The sequence below is a fragment of the Phocoena phocoena genome, chromosome X (genome assembly GCF_963924675.1).
Source record: "Phocoena phocoena chromosome X, mPhoPho1.1, whole genome shotgun sequence".
NCBI lineage: Eukaryota > Metazoa > Chordata > Mammalia > Artiodactyla > Phocoenidae > Phocoena > Phocoena phocoena.
The window spans coordinates 61836561-61859322 of record NC_089240.1 but is presented as its reverse complement, the minus strand read 5'-3'; the positions used below and the strand labels follow the sequence as shown (position 1 = coordinate 61859322).

Sequence of the window (22762 nt, the reverse complement as noted above, 5' to 3'; positions counted from 1 at the left end):
AAAAACTTCAGTGTCAGGCAGACCTGGTTTTGAATTCTTGCTTTTCTGTTTGTGTGTGTGACTTTGAACAGTTATTTTCTCTAAACTGCATCTGTAAAATGGGTGTATTACAACCTCCTTTATAGGACTGTTGCAAGGATGAAATGAGATAGTATATCCAAGTGCATATCACAATACTCCATAAATGTTTAAAGAGTAGGGGAAAAAAGTAAACTAGAATATTGGATTGTCTGAGAGGTTAATTCATGTTGATGTGAGAGTTGGGGCCTTGGGCATTGGCTAGTTTGTGTCAGATCATAGGGGCCCCCAGGAACCTGGAAATACTGATGGTAATTCTAAAACTGCTCCAGGATACTCTTTAATGTGAACCCTCACACTAAACCTAAAATATTTCCCTAACCCTTGTATAGCTGCAGAGAAAAAAAGGAGGGAAGGAAGAAGAGCTGCAGTTTCCAAACATCACTGAAAGTATCTGCTTACACACTTAACTCCAGGTGAATTTTCAAGGAGTGATTTGACATCATTGCTTGACTGGAATCTACGAAGCAATTTACAGAGTACCAGCCAGCGTCTTGGGAAAGTGGTACCAGCTTTGCCAGAGTAAATTATTGAGATTGTTAACTCTTATATGGACATGGATAGTTAATGATGAAAAGCAGTGAACTAAGTTGCAGCACAGAATTGACTGTGTAAACTTTTCAAACAGTTTGTACCATTAATTAATACCCCACCAAAAAGAGCCCGTCTGATGTGTTGGGTGGTGCTGGGCTCTTAGTGGCCACACTGTGTCTGTCTTTAGATATTTATACGGGTGTGTTTGCAGATTGAGACAATTCACAAAGCGTTGACGGTGATCCTTTTTTTTTTTTTTTTTTTAGCGCTAAAACTCAAATTCGCGGCTATTTTAGTAATTAGCCCTGACTCTTCCGCTACTTAAATCCCTTGAAACTACATCTCCCAGCATGCTCTGAAGCTGGTCTGACTTCATCTCAAATGGCCCCGTAGGGCAACAATGGTTAGTTTTGACTGTGCTTATTTGTGCTATAAAATATCGATCCTAATTGGCAGCTATTTGGGCTTTTATATCTGCCGACCTCCGTTTTTCAACTGTAGTCACTAAATGTAGGGGTTCTGGCCTGACAAGGCCCATGCATTTCTTCAATTGGATGGGGAGCAGGGACAGTGTCACCGGCGATCTCGAAACTAGGAGGGAATGTTGACCAGGGAGCACCGCTGCGGCCGATCAGAGGAGCAGGAACCGGAGCCCGGGCTGAATCCGAAAAAAGCCGGATCCGGACGGTGGCCCCGGAACGGCTGTAAGTGGAAGATGGAGGAGCCGGAGGAACCGGCGGACGGTGGGCAGTCGCTGCCCCCGGTTTACATTTACAGTCCCGAGTATGTTAGCATGTGCGACTCCCTGGCCAAAGTCCCTAAACGGGTAAGAAAGGTTGGGATGAAAGACCGTGGGTTTTGGGGGTGTGGGTGGGGGGCCGGTGGACGGGAGGGCATTAGGAAGCGAAGAGGATACAGGGCTAGGGGAAATCTTCAGCAGAAATTTGGGCGGCTGTACCAGGTGATGGAGGAAGTGTTCCCTTAGAGAGTTTCCTGAGAGCGCAGCGGGGCGTCCAACGGACAGGTGGGGGTGGGGTGGAGGTGCGGGGTAGGGGGAAGGGATGGCATGGAGGGGATGATGTCTCTACTGCCAGGGATCCCCGAAGTGGAGAAGAAGCTGCAGGAGAAAAGTGTTGCAACACCTCCGTAAGGCCCGATAGCTTTCTCCTTAGCGATTTAGATACTTTGTATTGTCTAAAGTGCTTTGTAATTGTTAAGTAAAAAGGGAGGGGAGTTAAAAGTTAGTTCCTTTGTTCAGGATGACGAAGTCGATGGAATTTCTCTGAATTAAACATTTGAGACTATTTTCTGCCTTTTTTTTCTTCCATTTTTGCTGATGTTTTTAGGCCAGTATGGTACATTCCTTGATTGAAGCATATGCACTGCATAAGCAAATGAGGTAAGTTGTGCTTGAACAGAGCCCTGAACCCAGGTGTTCATAGCCTTAACTTCCTGCTTCACAGTGGGAGTAATTAGGGAGAGAATGGTCCTTTTTTAAAAGTTTTTTGTGATTCACAGTGTTGGTAATCTGCCTGTAACCTAGTAAAAGCTCTTGAAGAATTAAGAAAACTCGAAAAAAGTACGTGAAGCAGTTAAGAAATACGACTTTATTGCTGGGAGGGAAGTATCCTAGGGATAGGTGTTTTGTGGAGGTTTCGGGGTGAGTACATTTGGGTACTAAAACCTATCTGATAGAAAAAAAGATGTTCAGCTGGGAGGTGTTCTGGTTTTGGGGTTGTTTGTTTTTTGTCTTTCCTAAGCCAGCTCTGAGAGTATGGGTTCAACTTAAGACTTTTAGATACACCATTACCACCACCAAACCTTAATGATGAGCCTGGAGACAGTCGAGACCAAAGGAAACTCCTGGAGCCAAGGCCATAACTCAGCACAGAGCTAAGTGCTTCTTTAAAAAAAAACAAAAAATGAACTTGCTGTTTGTTGTTATAAGAGTAAATATTATAACCCTGACACTTGTAGGATTATTTGTGACATTTTCTGGCCAATTGGGTGAACATCTGTCTATGCTGGCTAGTGTGATATGCTTCATTTATCTCCCAGAAGGTAGTGTAAATTTTCCTTATTATTAACAAGATCATTTATTGAGTATCTTCTTTATGAATGTTTTTCAACCATTTTTTAACCCATAGGTTTGGTAAACAGAAAAACTACATGCTTTCCATTAAAGTTATTTAACAGTTCAAAAAATTACTTTGACAAACAAGAAATCAAAGCAAAGCAAAACTGTCTAATTTCCTTGCTGTTAAGTAGGGAGGCTCTCAGTAAGGATTTGTTAAGGAAGAGGAAGGGTATTAAAAGAGGGAGCAATTAGGGCCGGGAAACATGGTACAAGAAACTGTAAAATTTTTATTTTAATGGGCAGAGTTATCACTTCTGAGGGTGTAGACATGTTTTCTTGAAGAAGAAGCAAAACTCCTTGGATCTTAGCTATATATATTTACTTTTTGAGGCTGAGCTTGCTTAGTGATGGTAGTAGTCTGTATAACCATATTAATTCAGGAGAAACTCATGGGCATGTTCCCCTTCAGCAAACAAAAAAAACACTGATGCCTCCCTGTGGCCTGGGTCATGCTTTTTAAACTTGAATGTGCATATGAATCACCTTGTTAAAATACAGATTCATTTTTTTAATTGTATAGTTGATTTACAATGTTGTTTAGTTTTTGGTGTACAGCAAAGTGATATATATATATATATATATATATGTATTCTTTTTCATATTCTTTTCCATTATGGTTTATCACAGGATATTGAATATAGTTCCCTGTGCTATACAATAGGACCTTGTTGTCTTTCCATTTTCTATATAATAGTTTGCATCTGCTAAACCCAAACTCCCAATCCAAAATATATGGAATGTTTCACAAATTTGAGTGTCATCCTTGCATAGGAGCCTTGCTAATCTCTGTATCATTCCAATTTTAGTATATGTGCTGCTGAAGTGAGCACTGAAGTACAAATTCTGATTCAGTAGGTCTGAGGGGGGGCTGAAATTCTGCCTTTCTAACAAGCTCCCAGGTGATGCTGCTGCTGGTCCATAGACCACCCTTTGAGTGGTGAGGGCTAGAGAGCAGTAGTGGCAGTGGCAGTCAGGAAGAGGATATGGGGACTAGGCAGCTAGAAGTTAGAGTGGTTAAGTCCTGTTGTTAGGTTAGCCCCCTGTATTCTCTCCGTCACTCCTATTTTCACTTCTTGTGAACAGTGGGTTGAGAGCTTCTGAGCAAAGCCCAGTTCCAGCCTGTTTGCTCCTTCTCTCCTTCCTCTCAGAGGCAGATGTGAGGGACCAATTATAGAAACTTTCACATTTTTTGGTTGCCTATTTTTTAATCCTTTAATATTAATAATAATGACAGTTATCCACAAGGCATTTTCATGTATGTTATCATTTAATCTTCACCTAAGTCCCATAAGATATCCCCACTTTACAGATGAGGAAACTGAACTACAGAACAGTCAGCTTATCTGAGGTTATAGAGCTGGTAATTAGGACTGGAAGCCAGTTCTCTGACTCCAAATTCAAAATTCATGACAATACAGCTGCCTATTAAAGTAAAAATGTAGTTGAAAGGATTGTACTTGCCCAATTAGGAAAACTGATTCAAATGAAAATATCTCCTCCTACTGGTTTGTCATGATAGTTGTAACTCACAGAGCAAAATTTGTCTAATACCTGATTATTTAACTTAAATATAATAATTCTTTTTTTTTAACCTGCCTATAAACTCAAGGGAGATATCTATCCTCTCACCCCTTTTTAATGGAGTCAACATGTAGATGTGAGGAAATGAAGACTGTATTGCAGTGGAGGAACAGAACGTGTTTATTGCTTCAGCCTCCTGGAACCAGAAGCTGGAAGTTGTATTTTCGCTCCAACTGCTGGCTCCTGCTTCCAGGTTCTGGCATACTCTGGATCTGACTCACTCACCTTTCTTTGTTCCCTGTTATTATTAGGATAGTTAAGCCCAAAGTGGCCTCCATGGAGGAGATGGCCACTTTCCACACCGATGCCTATCTGCAGCATCTCCAGAAGGTCAGCCAAGAAGGAGATGATGATCATCCAGACTCCATAGAATATGGACTAGGTAAAGTCATTACTAGGCAATGATGGGAGATAGATGACCTCCATCTATAGATCATAACTACTTAATCTTTTATAACTTGCATGATGGTCTTTAATACTTTTAAATTAACAACTAATGTGTTAACCACAATATTAATCTTCCTTTAACCACACTCCCATATGAGTTGAGCAAAATTAATGCTGGATCAAATGGAGGAAAACCTTTCAGTTGCTTGGCGCCCTAATAGCAGTGCCCAGATTGGGTCTGGCTGTATGTACACTGATTTAACTGTTCTGTGACCTTATATTTTAACTTCAGTGTATATTTATATTCTTGCTAAGTTTGATACCTTATCTCTCATTAAACAGCTGCATTTTTAAAAGCCATAAGTGGCCAATAGGATAGTCTAGAGAAACAGCATGATTTAATAGAAGAACACTGGACTGGAGGTATGTGTGTAGGGCGGGGGTGCGGGCTTAAGACACCAGGGGGTGCCAGACATGGCTCTGTGTCATCACAGATATGACATATCACCTCTCAGTCCTCAGTTTCTCCATGTGACTAATTAATCTTCAAGGTTTAGTCTTTCTAGCTGTAATACTGAAGAATTCCTTCCCCGACATTGAAGGTGTTTAGCTCTCATTTTGGAGCTGATGTTAGCACAGTAGCTTTCTGGTAGGGTATGTTGTTGTCATACCTCAATCTACTCCTCCTAATAGGGTACTGGACCCAATTCCAATGTGTGGAGGGGGGAATTTCCCCCCACACCACCAAACAATGCTCAGGACACCAGCTTGGTGTCCTACAATTCAACTCAGTTCTGACGCTCTCTACCCGGAGAGAGCATCAGATTCCACAGGTGAAGTGCTCAGTCCCACAAGACTTCTCTCCACATCAGACATCAGTTGCAAACCCAAGCTGTTACCTGTGCTCTGGCTGACAGGCTGCAAATTGGAGGTTCTAGCAACCTCACCAACTCAGAATGCCAAGCACAAGTCCAAGTTGTTACCTGTACTTCTGACCAACTCTCTATAAATCAGAAATTCCCATGACCCCCTCCTTGAATTTAATTAATTTGCTAGAGCGGCTCACAGAACCCAGGAAACCCATATATTCACTAGATTACCAGTTAATCATTAAAGGATATAACTCAGGAACAGCCAGATGGAAGAGGTGCATAAAGGCAACGTATGGGGAAAGGGCATGGAGTTTCCATGCCCTCTCCAGGTGTGCCACTCTCCCCAAATCTCTACGTGTTCACCAACCCAGAAGCTCTCCAAACCCTCTCCTTTGGGGTTTTTATGGAGGCTTCATTACATAGGCATGAATGATTAAGTCATTGGCCAATTGGTGATTAAACTTGTTGACCTAAACAAGTAGGCTGCCAGATATTTCTCCATCAAAGATGGGTTTGTTTGGGATCAGCAGAGAATTGCAATTTGGGGTCTGCAACCGTGGCAAGCCATGGCAAGGGAAGGAGAACACTTTTACAGAGAGGGAAAGGAACTTGGGAGAGCTATGGTTTTAAAAAAAAAAGAGTCCATGGCTTTTTCATTGAGTCCTTGCCAGGAAAGAAGAGAAGTCTTTCTTCTTGTTAAACTTGGTTATTGTTTCAGGGTGTGAGAGCTCCCCCTTCTGGTCTCCTGACTATTTAATTGAAGTTTCTGTTTATTCATTTTTTATAAACTCAATCACCAGTTCCTCTGGCCTCACACAGGAGGTCAGGGGGGTGGAACTGATAGTTCCAACCCTCATAATTCTACTGGCAACCAACCCCCATCCTTGGTCCACAAGTTACCTCATTAATACAACCAAGACACATCTATAACTCATCATTTAGGAATTCCAAGAATTTTAGGAACTCTGTGCCACAAACTGGGAGGAAATACAGTTGATCCTTAAACAGCGCATGGGTTAGGGGCACCCACCCTCCGTGGAGTCGAAAACCTGAGTATAACTTATAGTTAGCCCTCCACATCTGCAGTTGCGCATCCGCGGATTCAACCTACTGCTAATGGTGTAGTACTGTAGTATTTACTGCTGAGAAAAAAAATCCACCTGTAAGTAGGCCTGCGCTGTTCAAACCCATGTTGTTCAAGGGTTAACTGTATATTCTTTATTATAAATCATAATATCACACCCCTCTTTATCCAGCTTATCTTTTAACAAGCTCTTCTGATGTTTGCCTGAAGGTTATGACTGCCCAGCCACTGAAGGAATATTTGACTATGCAGCAGCTGTAGGAGGGGCTACAATCACAGCTGCCCAGTGCCTGATTGATGGAATGTGCAAAGTAGCGATCAACTGGTCTGGAGGGTGGCATCATGCAAAGAAGTAAGAAAATGACCTTTCTGCTTTCTATCTCTTTCCTTGAGTCAGTTTCTTATTTATGTAAACTCTTATGTTTATTGTATTGGCAGTTATTGAGAGACGTGGGGGGTGTGTGTGTATGACACTTTACTACGCCTTCTGAAGAGATACAAGTAAAATAAAAGATGACATAATATAGTGGAAAGTGTACTATTGAAAGTCAGGACACCTGGGCTTTATGCCTACTTTTTCTACAAACTTGGCTGACTGACTTGGACAGATTAACCTCTCTCGGTCTCAGTCTCTTCATCAGGAAAATGGGCAGAGCAAAGGATATTAATCTAGATATCTAGACAATCTCTAAATTCCTTTTAAGCTTTCTGGAAATTCCCCTGTCTTCAAGGAACTTATACTCTAGAAACATTATTAAAACTAGAATAATTAGGGAGCAACATCAATTTTGGTACCAATTGAATATATGTATGAGATGAAGAGATATAGCAATAAGGAGCAGTTACTCATGGAAGTCTTGGAAGAGGTGAATTTTGGAGCTAGTTCTCGAAAGGAGTGGCAAACAGATTTTTGAATAGATGGAGAATTGATGAGAACAGATTTAAAACAAAAGGCTGAAGAATCAAAAAGGAGGCTTAGGGCTTCCCTGGTGGCGCAGTGGTTAAGAGTCCACCTGCCAATGCAGGGGACACGGGTTCAAGCCCTGGTCTGGGAAGATCCCACATGCCGCAGAGCAACTAAGCCCATGCTCCAGAACTACTGAGCCCATGTGCCACAACTACTGATGCTTGCGTGCCTAGAGCCCATGCTCCGCAACAAGAGAAACCACTGCAATGAGAAGCCCATGCAACGCAATGAAGAGTAGCCCCCACTCGCCACAACTAGAGAAAGCCTGCGCACAGCAACAAAGACCCAATGCAGCCAAAAATAAATAAATAATTTTTTTAAAAAAAGAGGCTTATGCTGCTGTCTCTAAGCAGCAAAGTGGCAACTGAGAGATGTTACCCTAAGGAGAAAGGGCTTGTGCAACAGCTATTGGGTGCTACTTGGAGTTACAGGAAAAGTCCTTTTTGAGTTTGATGTTAACATTTCAAACAGCTATACTCCGTGTCTGACAGGGACTGCTGAGCCTTATTCAGCATTTGGTATCTTGCTTAAGATGGCTGTAGTACATGTTGGAGGAGAAGGATTTTATTTATTGATTTATTTATTTTTATTGAAGTATAGTTAATTTGCAAAGTTGTGTTAGTTTCAGCTGTACAGCAAAGTGGTTCAGTTATACTTTTCAGATTCTTTTCCATTATAGGTTATTACAAGATGCTGAGTATAGTTCCCTGTGCTATATAGTAGGTCCTTGTTGTTTACCTATTCTATATATAGTAGTGTGTATCTGTTAACCCCAAACTCCTAATTTATCCCCCCGCCTCCAGAGGAGAGGGAATTTAAAAACTGAATTTATCAATGTGCTATTTGAGTGAAATAAAGCAGCAGTGGTAGGAACTGCCAATGCATCATTCACACACCAGTTGTTCATACTATCTGCCATGACCTTGATACTCTAGCGCTCTTGAGTCTAGAGAAAACAGCACTTTATTTTTCAGAATAAAATCTTGAGCACAATTTCAGCATATGCAGATTAAGGTAATAATATGGAATTCTTTTCATCAAATGGATAGATTTCATGACCAAAGAAATCCTTGAGTAAGTTCACTACTAGAATCTACAACTGAGGTGGTGGAGCATAGAGAAGCTGTGTTTAGTAATGAGTTTTACATGGTCTTAAAAACAAAGAGAAACAACCTGCCTTTTGTTAGTGTTTGCTCTATTAAAAAAATTCAAAATCAAGACAGTGATCTCTAGGAGGGAAAAATGACCCTGTCTGCTTCAAGCTATAGATAAAAGGGACAAAACCAAGCTTCTCTGAACCAAGGACTTCTCTGCCTTCTCTGCCTTCTCATGCTTAGCAAGTTGAAAAGACAAGTAGTGTGGTTTCATGGGAAATGCCCAGTCCTACAAGTCAGCTCTAGTTTCTGCATGTGGCACTGGAGCAGCTTATATATTTAAATTCACCACTTAAGGCCTCCTAGGGCCTGGGTCAGTTTGCAGTGGAATACCCAGGTACCTGCCACTTCTTATTACTGTTTTGCTGCCAAAGGAAGCACACTCTATCTCCAGCCAATTATGGCTGCCTCTGGGCTGTATGCAGGCGTGGGCATACCCACACGCCATTATCTTAACTGTTTCAGACAGCTTGCAGCTGATCCTACCTGGAAACAGACATGCCTGTGGTAAATATAAATTACCAAGAGTCTCTAGAGATTGCCCCAATTCAGGTCCAAATTCCAAGGCGTTCTTGGCGCCTCTAGAACCTCTCTGCAGATGGACTACAGGCATTTAGCCCACAAACTTACATCTAGCGGGCATTTATCTCTTATAACCACAGTAAACCCCTGCATCCCCAAATACATGTACAGGTTCATACATGCCATTTATTCATTCAACATGCATTGATTAAGCACCTACAGAGTGTCAAGCATATTTTTATCATCACTAATAAGCAGAGATACAGAAATTGAAGCATGGTACATTTTTCCCCTACCAATTTTGAAAAAGAAATCTTTTATTTCAAAATATCCAGGTGCTGGCAGGATTACAGTGAAATTGGCACACTCTTTTTGAAAACGTTGGAAATGTTAAGAGTGGGGAAAATGTTTGTACCTGTTGACCCAGTACTATTATTCTCAGCAATATTCTAAGGAAATAAACCAATTCTGCCCTCAAGAAGTTTATCTCTTAGAGGTAAGACAGCAAATAATTGCATCTGAAAGCCAAAGTAGAGTGATTTTCAAAGAAAATTCTGCAAAAGAAGAGTAATGAGAGACTAATGCTATTAGATATTAAACATAAAAAACTGTGATAATGAAAACACTGGTACCACTGGTATAAGATTAGACAAATGATGTTATAGTATACTCCCCAAAGAGACTGTTGCATATAAGAATTCAATCAGTTATAAAGGATGTGTTGCAAGTGATTGGAAAGGATTGTTCAGTAAATGATGTTGTGACAGCTTGTAGCATTTATACTCTCATCTCCTGTAATAAACTAAAATAAGTGGCAGCTGGATTGAAGAGTTAAATATAAAAAAGCAAATTAGGAAAAAAAACCTAGAATGAATGAATATTCATCAGGCTTCTAAAGGGGAATAGTTTTCTAAGCTTAGGAAAGAATAGAAGAAAAACAAAGGAAAAGATCAACATATTTGTATAAAATTTTAAAACCAAAATAACTTTTATGGCCATTTCAAAAATAAAATCTAAACACAGACTAGAAAGGCATATTTGACATAAATATGACAAAATGTGACAGGTTTGCATTTTCTCAGACATTCATACAGTATGATGCATGAGAAGAAATATGGGCAAAGAACATGAATAGACAATTTACAAAGGAGTTTTAAGCACAACTGGAAAACATGGGACAATGTTCATCACTACTAATCAAAGAAATGCAGATAAGTAGGTAACCTCTTTACCTAGCCTATCTTTAATAGAACTGGAAAAAAATGGTACTCAGTTTGCTAGTAATAGTGTGGTTTGGGTCAACCCCTTAAGAAAACAGTTTGGTAGCCAGCATGTATTAATGCCCTTTTATCTAGTAATCTACTTCTGAGAATGTTCCCTAAGAAAATAATTCAAAATATGGAGAAGAAACCTGAAGATATTTACCAGTGTTATTTATTTTTTAAAATTAGACATAACATGAATATCTAGCAATAAGGAAAGGGTGAATCCATTCCATGGAATATTATGCTATTATTTTAAATGATGATTATGAAGACTATGGGGCATTTCAGAAAAATACTTCTGGGTTAATAAAACAGGTTTTAAAATTGTTTGCACACTGCAGTTACAACTTTGTAAAATACATGCATTTTTTTTTTAATACATGCATTTTTTTTTAAAAAATTAGTGGGAATGATAATAGTGGTTACGTTAGGGTGACAGAATTAAAATGACTTTTTAAATGTGTTTTTCTAGTTTTCAAAATTTCAGTAATGAGATTTTTTCTAACTTTTGCAGCTAAAATTTTACCAAAATAAAAAGAGGCAAAAAAATAGTTACAGCAAATATTAACAAAGGGTTAAAATCATTAACTATTCTAACTGATTTTTTAAAACACTAATATTCAGATAAATGAGTAAAAGACATGAACAATTTACAAAAGAGGAAACAAATAGTGAACAAACATGAAAAAATATTTATATTTAGTATCGCTAATAATTAGAGGAAGAAAAATTGAAACATTATATATACATGTATATATTTTACTTCTACCAAATTTGAACCAAAGGAAGAAAGATCTTAACTCATACATCTATTACTCTTGGTAATCTAAGGAAATAAGCCAATCCAAAATATGGAAAAGCTGTGTATATGAAGATGATAATTTCTCTTTCACGTATAATAGCCAAGAAAAAAGGAGGGAAGGAGACCTAAATATTCAACAACAGTGGGATGGTTACATAGTATACTGCAACATATCCACTTGATGGGCTATTATATAACTATTAAAAATGGTGGTTAGGACAACTGCATAACAAGAAAAAAATGCATATCATATATTGTTGGCTTTGCTTTTAAAGGGCAGGTAGCTACAGCATCATATATTCACTCTGATTAGAGATATGTAAAAAAATATCTGCATATGAAAAGAATTTCTAGAAGGAAATACAGCAAAATGATACCAGTGACTTTGTGACGATGATGATAGTATGATATATAAAAATATATATATAATATATATATATACATACACACACTATATATATATATATACTATATGTATATGTGGGTATACGCACACACAGATATATGCATGTACCTTTTCTCTGTTTTATATATTTTCATATATTTTCTCTAATATGATTATATTACTTTTATTAATAAAACTTTTTATAATAAAATCTGCTTGGAACAAAGTGGGAAGCTGTTACAATAGAGGCATAATATGGTCGGTGTATGCTAGAGTTAGGCACAAGGTAGTGGGGCGTCCAGAAGGAGTGGACTGCACCACTTACTAGTTGTGTATGTGACCTTGGGGTTATTTCAGGAACAGCATGTGCAGAGGCACAGAGGTGTGAAAGCTGAGGGCACTTCCAGGTCTATAATTAAAGCTGAAACCAAGGGCTCCTATAGGCAAGTGGCTGGAGGTGAGGTGGGAGAGGTATGAAGGGTCCTGTTTGCCAAGCTGAACAGCTTGGACTTGATCCTTCAGGTCAGTGGTTCTTGACCTATTTTGGTCATGGACCCCTCCGAAAATCTGATGAAAGCTGTATAACACTGTCCCTAGAAAAATGTACATACACAAATTTTTCCTTATAGTTTCAGAAAGTCTAAGGATCTCCTACAGCCCATGTGTGGATCCCTGGTTAAGAACCTTGGTTTAAAAGAGTAAAGAATCACTGAAGGAATCTTTAGCCAGGAAGAGGTAACATGATCAGATTTGAATTTTAGGAATATGATTCTGGCAATAGTTGGTAGATAAATTGGTGAGTGTTGGGGGCCAGAATGTTGACAGAGAAATCTGTTAGGACCTTTACTGTGATAATAATCTATCCTAAAGGAGGTGAAAGCTGTGGTGATGAGCATAGATGAGAGAATAAATTCAGGAGCCATTTAGTAGCTAGAATAGGTAGGAATGGTAACCAGTTTGATATAAATGATAAGGAAGGAGTGATCTAGATTTCTTGTGTAGATGACTGAGTAATTGTGTTACCTTTAACTAAGAATAGTAGGGGATGGGGACTGCTCTGCCTATGGAGCATCTATTAAAGATGTCTATTACAGAGTCGGCAATGGGGTCCAGCCTATGACTTCTCAACTTTAATGTGCATACAAAATACCCAGGGATCTTATTAAATTGGAGATTCTGGTTCAGGTCTTGGGGGAACCTGAGAATCTGCATTCCTAACAAACTCCCAGGCAATACTAAAGGCTGCCAATTTGTGGCCCGTACTTAGACTAGCAAGAGGCTGGAGCTCAGGAGAATCATCTTCACTGAAGATACAGATTTGGGAGCCAGTAGCATGATAGGTGGTAATTAAAATTAAGGAAATAGACAAAATAACCTGGGAAGATGTGTAAAGTAATACAGGGGAAAAAACTCAAATAATGAGCCTTGTGGAATGCCAGTGTTTACAAGGCAGGCAAGAGAAGAAAGATCTCAGAGTTGAGTCTTGAGAAGGAGTGGTGAGAGAGATAGGAGGAGAATCAGAAAAGACTTATCAGAGAAACCAAAGGTGAACCTCAAGAAGACGGGTTTGGATAGCAGTGTCTTCTGCTGCTGCAGAGCGTGTATTCTCAATGGGAGTGATACTGCCCCCAAGGGAGCAAAAATTGATTCTTGCCGGGACAGGTGGTAGGGGAGCGGGGGCGGCAAGAAACTTAGATGTTACATAGTTTATGGTTTTCCAAAGGGTCACAGTACATAACAGATGTACAGTACATCTGTGATATAAAATTTCGCGGAGAGGTCAATTAGAAAAAGGTGTCTAAAAAGGCTCCTTGGGTGAGGGGATGATAACGAAAAAATGGTTGAGAAACAGCTGTAGAGAAGGAAAGTAAGATTTCTCAGTAAGGAGGTTGTGGTTAAGAAGACTTCAAAGGATGGAGAGGAGTGTGCTGGGGAGACAAGTAGGTGAAGGGCCTTGCAGAAGCAGCACTATGAAATAGCTTGGCGGATTGGGGGAACTACACACATTGCTGGAGGGTTAAGGTTCAAAGTAGATAATGGCAGCAGATGAGGTAGAAAAGTAGGAAATGGCTCATGAAGGGCTTCATGTATGTCGGAGTCACTCAGTTGAAAAATGCAGATTTCTAGACCTCTCAGAGATCTTGATCAGGTAGGTTTGGACTGGGGCATCAGAACCTGCACTTTCAAAATCTAGGGGTGATTCTGATGCACACACTTTGAGAAACTCTTCAGTAGGAAATGGGGGGGGGCACTGAAATATTATGTTAGGTAGTAACGTGGTTAGATTTGTGTTTTAGGAAACTGTAGTTATAGAGGATGGATTGAAGGAGGTGTAGACTGTAGGTCGAGGGACTGAATTGGGTATCGGCACTCTCACTGACAAGTGATGAGGACCTGAACTAAGGCAGAGCAATGAGAGTCAAACCCAGGCAATCTAATTCTTCAACCTGTGTACTTAACCCCTGAATTATACCACCTCAGTACACGGGAGTAGGTGGTGGTATGCAGCAGAGGTAGTACCCAGGGAAATTGGATTCTGAGATTTGGAGATGGAGGTGGAAGCTGGAACTAGAAGCAGATGTGTTGCCTATATATGAAATGGTAGCACAAACCAGGAAAATGGGTGTGATTACTTAGGGAAAAGGGCAGAGAGTGAGGAGAAAAAGAAAATAGAGCCCAGAACCCCAGGAAATACCAACTTGTAATGGGCAAGTATAAGAAGCCCCAGTGAGTTCAGCTGAAAAGCAGCAATCAGGACTGACCAGGTAATCGAAATAGAAGGGGACCATAGAATACCAAGGGAGCAGAAGAGTTTAAAGAAGAAAAGAGCTCTCAACAATCCAGAGCAGTACTGAAGTGTCAGTCATATTTGGCAATTAATATAGTCATTAATGACCTTGGTAAGAGAACTTTCTGGAGAGTGATGGGAATACAAACTGTTGAGGGGTGAGCAGGAACTAAAGAAATGGACAAGAAAGGAACATTAATCTGTCCAAAAGTTCAAATGAGAAAGAAAGGAGAGGAGGGCAGTGGCCAAGGGAAACTAAGGGTTGAGGGCTGACTTGTTGGATTTGTTTTAAGAGCTTTGAGAACATTTGTAGACTGAAAGGGAAATAATGGAAATATGAGAAGGATAAGAAATGGAGCAAAGTCTCGGAGGAGGCAGGAGAGGATGGGAGGAATGGCTTTGGGAGGAGGAGACCCACCTCTTCTGGAGCCAAAGCAAAAGGAGTCAAGGAGGGTATAGCAGAGAAGTATCTGGGTTGCCTACTAGTGAGTGCTGGCCCCATGGCCTCTACTTTCTCCATGAAATGACTCTTGTCCACTTCTATCACTTGTTCACAGGCCTCTTTGAATTGTTTGATTCTGCTTTTTGTAGTCAGTCTCTTAAGAAGCCATCTTGTCCCATCTAGATCCCCTTAAATGGGACTCACTCTTTCCATGTAAACATGTACTAGGAGGTATTAAAACCCAGCATGGGACAGTGACTCCTAACCTCCAGAATTTTGCCGAGATCGCATCTTCTTTGTCCACTTTGACTGGCTGTTTCTCATCCTCACCTCTTCCTGTTTGACTCTGCATTACAGCTCCCAGTATTTTCCTTTATCTCATTCTGGTAATCCATTTAAGACTTATTTCCATCTCTAGCTCAACCTGCCCTTCTTCTTGCCACAATTCTGTTATTTGCCATCTTATCCCATGACATTTCAGCCTTCCACCTGGTGACACGGGATCTGTGCCAGCTGGGCCCCCTCTGCCTGCTTCGCTGCTAGGAGAGGAGAGATTATTGCCCTAGAATGCCATTGGTTTCTGGGACTTCCACCTGGGGGCAGTGAATGATAGAGCCATATAACTCTGCCTTGTGTCTTGGCAAACTCAACAAGAAGAATATAGAATGAGACCTCCAGCTCTTAGTTACCGTCCAGCTAGCAGTTGGGATCAAAGCTACTAGAGCTCTGTTCTCAAGAGCTCCAGCTCTTTATGCACAGAGTGAATGACAGTGGATTGCATTCCAGTTCCAGTTCTCCAGAGTGCTGTATGTGCAGTATAACTCATTAACCAAGCATCCAGAACCCCCTCCTCTACTGACACCATCCCACCTCCAGCCTTTCCAAACCAATAGATCACTGCATGAAAATGGAAACCTGGATTCAGGATCAGCCACGTCGCCTCAGCACCAAGGCAGACTCCTCCTTCAGCCATGGAGCGCATGTGCTTATCACTTCCTCTTTACACCCATTCCATCCTGGCACCTGCAGAACAGACCCATCATGAGACAAAATAAACAAACCTTTCCCATAATAGCCCAGATCAGATGAGATCTAGGGAAGATAGTCTAATACAGTGGTTCAGTGTTGCACAGGGAATTCCAGCTCCATCAGTTACTGTGCCTCATTATCCTCAGTTGTAAATTAGGGATAATAATAGTACCCACCTTATAGGGTGATGGGGCTTAAATCTGATCATTGTATTAAAGAGCCTAGCAAAGAGCCTGGCACATAGTAAGTGTTTGATGAAAGTCACTTATATCCAGATTGGGTTACACTCAGGGGGTCTTAGGTAGCCTCTCAGGCAAGTCTCTGGTCCAATGGGGTCCCACTGCCTGTCCAGCTAAAGTGAGCCCTGGTACTGTTTGTCACCCACTGCACTTCCACGTCCCCTTTGCCCGTAAGCTCCTGGCTGAAAGTAGACTATTCACGATCGGCTTAAAGACTCAGGCCCTTTGCTTTGTCAAAGTTTCACTGCCAGCCTTCCCTATACCCCTACTCCTCCCAAACATCACATGAATTCACTGTTCGACCTCCACTACTAGGTCCAGCCCATACTCATAAGGCAAATGAGGATACTCCTGACCAAGAGACAGGGGGACCACCCCTAATTGGCAAGGGTGACTGTGCTGTAGTGCTGATATCCAGGACTTTTCTTCTTCCTAAGGAGCAGGTGCTCTCTGAGTCTAAAATCAAGGCCTTCTATAAAATAAAAACTCTGGACAGCAGCTGGCAGCAGGATTCATCAGATTCTCCATCTCTTCCACATTAACCTTGAGACCCTTTCTGAAAATAAAAAGCAGGGAGTTCTTCTTGTCAAGATTATTCTGTCCTCAGTGTAATCACTATTCAAAATCCTTTCTGTTACCCCAGAACCTTCTAGCTCAATTCCATAAGGCTCTGGCCTTCGCAGGGTTATGTATCCCCTAGGGGCACCTACAACCTCATCTGGATCAAGAAAGGTAATGAGTGGAAGATTCCTGTGCAGTGTTCCCCACTTGCTTCCAGCAAATGAGATCACACACCACCTCCTAGAATATTTACCTGGGCAATATTTTGATAAATTCACTTAATGAGATGTCACAGAATGTCTGAGCTGCGTGGTTGTTGAATGATCACAGTAGCACTATCCCCAGGCCAAGCCCCAAAGTGTGAAAGTGATATTTCTGGGCAGAGTTTACATAGTGCTGGATAAGATGTACATTTTTCTAAAATGAAGTCCCTAAAATGATTGAAGACGTCAGCAACCCCTTGATACTGCCCACAATTCATCTACTACCTCTGCATCTTCACTTCCCCAGTATCCTTTCTCTTAAGGAGAAAAGAATTTGGTCCCCAGACACAAAAATGACCTTCCAGTAGCTGAAGGCCTTCTACCCCAGCCCTGGTCTATACCACTGACTAATGCCTTCAACATCCAGGTACGGGGGTGTGGGTGAGGAGGGGGTGATGGGTGGGGAGTATTGTCCTGTCACAGGAGGACCTAGGTACTTTTGATCTCTGGACCTAAGCTGGCCCTAAACAAGGCCAATTACCCCAAGTGGGAATGAGAGCTCTTAGTGATCAAGGCCACCTTCAAGATAGGGAGACACTTCCTTTGAGAGGGACAAGCAGTTTGTGATCATGAGCTCGAATTGTTATAGCGCAGAGGAGCCGAGGCAGCAAGTGTAGAACATAAAGATCCAGGTCCATCCTGGGGCAGCCCAGAGGTTTATGTTGTTCCAAGATGCCCCATTCTGTTAGAATCGGGGGTTGCCTGTGCCCAAGGGCACCCCTCCAGTGGGCCAACATAGCCTATTCAGACTTGCATATAATCTCATGGAGTGTGTTTCGTACTATGGCCTGCAGCCCACCTGCATCTTAATTCTAAAATGAAGATTCCTAAATCAGACCCACTAGGGGTAAAGCCCAAGAATATTCTTTTTTTTTTTTTTTTAACCAGTGTCTCCCTAAGGTGATTCTGATGTACAACACAGTTTGAGAACTCCTGGACTAAGGGTTCTTCTAGTTGCCCCATATCTGACCTAACCTCTGGTGTACCTCTGTGATCCTACAGTTGAGACAAAGACACACCAAGGTAACCTTCAGGTCCTTGGGATATCATCCCAATGAACTTCAGTGCAGATTTTTCCTCCTCCCACATCTGTAACACCTTCTTAGTGGTGGATCCCTCTTTCCCAGCCATTGCTGCCCATGCATCTAAAAGGCCTTCCACTTTCACAAGTTCCATAGCCATCTGCTCTCCAACCACAGCCTCCAGTTCATATACTAGTTTTGGAGAATGCCATTCAAAGTCCTCCTCCCCCACATTTACCTCTCCACCATACCACTACCAGCAGACAACCTTCCAGGCCATATGGATTGACCAGGTCCTGGCGGAGCAGCAGTACTGCTACACCTCTGATACATAATACGATTGGTTCTCCACCTCCAGCCTCCTCAGAATTCATTTCTAATCCACTATACCCCTCCATCCAGACCTCTTCCCTTCATGGCATTAATTATTTCCAACCCACTCTCACCCTGGCTATTTGCTAGAACCACTGACATCCCTGAGTCTGGTCAATATCTTGACTACCCAAGTATGGACCACCCAAGGGCACATTCTGTTAGCTTTCACCATACAACATGGCAGAGGGGGTAAGAGCAGGGACTCAAGTCACACTGCCTGGGTTTGAATCCCAGCACTGCCGCTTCCTATGTGATCTTGAACAACCTGCTTAAACTCTGTTCCTTGATTTCCTCACCTATAAAATGGAGATAATAATAGTACCTACCTCACAAAGCAGTTGTATTACACGAACTAATGTGTGTAAAGTACATAGACTAATACTTGGCCCATACTAAGCACCAGAAGGTGTTTGCCATATATGAATTACACTAACTGGATCATTCAGGTGTGATTTCCTTTTGGCACAGCCACATCTGCCATGGCAGAAATTGAAGGACTCTTACCTGGAAACCTTTGAAGTGAAATTCAGTCATCCGCCCACACACCTCCTACATCAGCAGCCCCTAGAACTTCATGCCCTTCTCACTCCATGATCACTCATCCAGTCTTGCCACTCCCCGATGCACTTGTCTACCTTGTACCCTGCAATTAGCCCCAGCAATCTAAGGCTGAGAGACCAGTTTCATCATGAAAGAGGTGTTAACTTTCCAGTGGCATCATGGTTGGCCCACTGTCTGATTCACTGGAAGGTTGTTGATCAGGAAGTATTTGCGGGGGGGGGGGGGCCACTCAAGGCAACCTTGATCTCATAATCTTATTATAGGTATGCTTTCCCAGCTCAACCTCAGCATTCTCTCTCTTTTTTTAAAATTTATTTACTTTTGGCTGCGTTGGGTCTTTGTTGCTGCACGCGGGCTATCTCTAGTTGCGGCGGGGGCGGGGCTACTCTTCGTTGCGGTGCACAGACTTCTCTTTGCAGTGGCTTCTCTTGTTGCGGAGCATGGGCTCTAGGTGCGTGGGCTTCAGTAGTAGTGGCGCACGGGCTTAGTTGCTCTGCGGCATGTGGGATCTTCCTGGACCAGGGCTCAAACCCTTGTCCCCTGCATTGGCAGGCCGATTCTCAACCACTGCGCCACCAGGGAAGCCCTAGCATTCTCTCTTAAATGTAATTCTGACATTCGCTTTCAGGTCCAGGTACCAGGGAAGGGAGTAAATGACCCTCTTACTTATGCCCTGCCCCTTGCCTCCACCTCCTGACTCCAGATCCACTGGACCCGTCTACCTAGTCTCACTAGTAAAGGAAAAGATCAAATTGCTATGCTCAAAAACCAGGGGAGAGATCTTGAAAGTATGAACAAAGGTGGTGACAGTGGATGCGAAAAGGAAGAAGAGCACTTGAGAGTGATTTTAGAGGCATAACTGACAGAACTTGGTGATCAGTTAGCTCTTGGGGGTAAGGTGAAGGGAGACATCAAAAATACCCAGTTTTTTGCCAAAGTAGGAGGCAGTATTGTTAGTAAAATTGGAAGTGGCACACCGAAAGACATACAGAGATGTCAAGGGATTTATGACATAGAGAAATCTGAGTGGGTAAATGGATAGCTAGGTAGGAGATGGTAGAGAGTAGATTGATTGGTGGGTGTCTGGTTGACATCCCAAACTTAATATATGTCCAAAAGCTAACTCCTAATCCCCCCTCATATGGCAGCCCTACTCTTCCAGTTGTTGAAACCAAACATGTTGGAATCATCCTTGACTCCTTTTCTTTCACACCCCACGTTCAGTCTGTAAAAAATCCCAACTCCATCTTTAAAATATATCCAGAATCTGAACACTTCTCACTGCCTCCAGCACTATAACCCTAGTTCATCTCTCTCGGATTATTGCAACCACCTCCCAACTAGTGTTCCTGCTTCTGGCCTTGCCCCTGTTAGGTCTATTCTCCACACAGCGGACAGAGTGATCCTATTAAAACAGAAGTCAGATCCTATTACTCCTCTGTTCAAAACACTGCCTTGGCTCCCTGTTTCACTCAGAGTAAAAGCCGAAGTGCCTACCGCGGCCTACAAAGCCCTGTGCAGTCCCCCTATTTCTCCTCCCCCCCTGTAGAACTACTGTTCTTTTCCTCGCTATTATCTGGCCACTGGACTCCTCTTTTCCCTTGAACATTACCAGGCATGTTCCCACCTCCAGGCCTTTGCCCTTCCTGTTCTCACTGCCTGAAATATCCCTCTCCCAGTTAATGACCCTTTACCTCCTTCAAGTCTTTGCTCAAATATCACTTTCTCAGTAAGGCCTTCCCTGACCACGTTTTTAAATTTGCACTGCATAAAAGCCTCCCATTGCCCTTTCCCTGTTCTATTGTTCTCCATACTATTGATTGTCTAAAAAATTATTTTACTTATTCATTATTTATTTCATGCCTTACACCCCTTCCCACTAGAATATAAACTTCATAGGGGGTAGGGATTTTTATTTGTTTTGTTTATTACTGTAGCTTCACTGCCTAGAACTCTACCTGGCACATAGAAAACTTAAAAAATTTCGATCGAGTATGAAAGTTGGAATGGATGGGCAGAGAGAGATGAGTGGGAAACATTGATTCCCAACCCTTTGGGGGAGTGTCTCTCCTGGTACTACCAATTGACTTATGGAATGTCAATATGTTTGAAAAATAAAGAATAAAGTTATTTAAATTGGAAAGATGAGTTAGTGCCTTCTCAAGGTAGGACTTCAATAGATATTGGTTGAATGAATCAATGGTAGTATCGTAACAGGTATTATGAAATTAGAGAGAGGGAGAGGGAGAGAGAGAGGGAGCGGGGAGAGAGAGAGAAGGAGAGAGAGGAGATTCCACACAGCAGTCAGAGGTCTGAGTGTTCACGACGTCCAATGAGCAGTCAGCACGTCAGATTTCCATCATATTGAACATGACCTACCAAACTGTGGGTTATATAAGCTTTGCATTTTAACCAAGAGACCAATAGAGGGCGTGCGAGGTTAAATCAAGAATGTTCTCTGCTTGATGAGATTCTATTAACGTCATCCACATTTATATTTATTGATCTGATGTTCATCTAAACTGTTTCATCAGTTCAGAGTGTTCTCTTGAGCTAATTTCTTTCACGAGCCCAGTATCTGGCTCATAATACTTCTTTAATAAATATATATACTTTGAATGAAAGAATGAATATATAGAATCAAGAGATTTTCACCTTGAAATTTGTGTTTTACTAATTAACCATGGTCAGTATTTCCATTAAGAAACTATCCTTCAGCATTCATAACCTGACTGACGAATAGAGCTCCCATGGTCCTTGGTGCTTACAGAATCCTTAGGCAAGAGGAGGGCAAGAATCTGACTTGGAGTTTGGGTGCTTTGTCTGTGTAAGCGATAGTGTTAGACAACATCAACATCATAGTGCCTGAGGTAGGAGTTGCTAAAGGCCCAGGCTGCCTCTGCTCCCATACCAGCTCCTCTCTCCATCAGGAGGGGCTGGCAGCTGATGGAGGATGCAAGTCACCAGGGATGGCTTGTCCCCCACCCCCCCACCAATTGTTAGTTTGACTTCTGCAAATGGGGATTTCACTGCTTTTGAAACCTGCTGCCTACAATGTGTTTTCAAGATGTAGGGTTGTTTGGGATGAAGAAAGTTAAATAGGCTTTGCTTATTATCTTAATTATCAACTGTTCCCACTGAAATTCTCTGAAGGGATTTTGGGTGCCTGGATTTGTGGCTTTCTGAGCTGGATTACTATGGGGGTATGGAGTCCTTGTCCTGTTCTTATCTGATGGCTGAAGTCTCTGAGTGCCCTTGATCCAGGCCTGTGAGCTAGGCCCTCAAGTATTAGATCTTTTTCACTAGTGTAATCATTTCAAATAGCCTGAGAAATAGAACCCACTTTTAATAAACTTTATTTTTTAAGAATAGTTTTTCATTTACAGAAAAATTGAGCAGATAGTACAGAGAGTCCCAATGTATCCCATACCCAGTTTCTCCTATTATTAACATCTTACATGAATATAATACATTTGTTAAAATTAATGAACCAATATTGATATAGTTCATAGTTTATTCAGACTTCACCTAATACTGTTTTTCTGTCCCAGGATCCCATCCACGTGTAATGATGCTACGTTACATTTAGTTGTCATGTCTCCTTAAGCTCCTCTGGGCTGTGACATTTTCTCAGGCTTTCCTTGTTTTTGATGACCTGGACGGTTTTGAGAAGTGCTAGTCATAATATTCAGTAGTATGCCTTTTTCAGTCTAT

The 22762-nt window shown here is 41.7% G+C and overlaps 1 protein-coding gene and 1 non-coding gene across 2 annotated transcripts in view; one reads left to right on the top strand and one right to left on the bottom strand.

Moving 5' to 3' along the window:
- The first annotated feature begins 1049 nt into the window (after positions 1–1049).
- The window catches only part of HDAC8 (histone deacetylase 8), a 246415-nt gene continuing 224702 nt past the window's right edge, over positions 1050–22762 (top strand). Inside the window, exons 1-4 of the mRNA XM_065900563.1 lie at positions 1050–1438; positions 1959–2011; positions 4582–4712; positions 6884–7025. Of these exons, the coding sequence (XP_065756635.1) occupies positions 1214–1438; positions 1959–2011; positions 4582–4712; positions 6884–7025 (551 nt within the window). The 5' untranslated portion in view covers positions 1050–1213. The remainder of the gene's footprint in view (positions 1439–1958; positions 2012–4581; positions 4713–6883; positions 7026–22762) is intronic.
- Positions 3476–3579, bottom strand: LOC136143217 (U6 spliceosomal RNA). Its single transcript, XR_010657908.1, has one exon. It is a non-coding gene; the product is annotated as a U6 spliceosomal RNA (small nuclear RNA).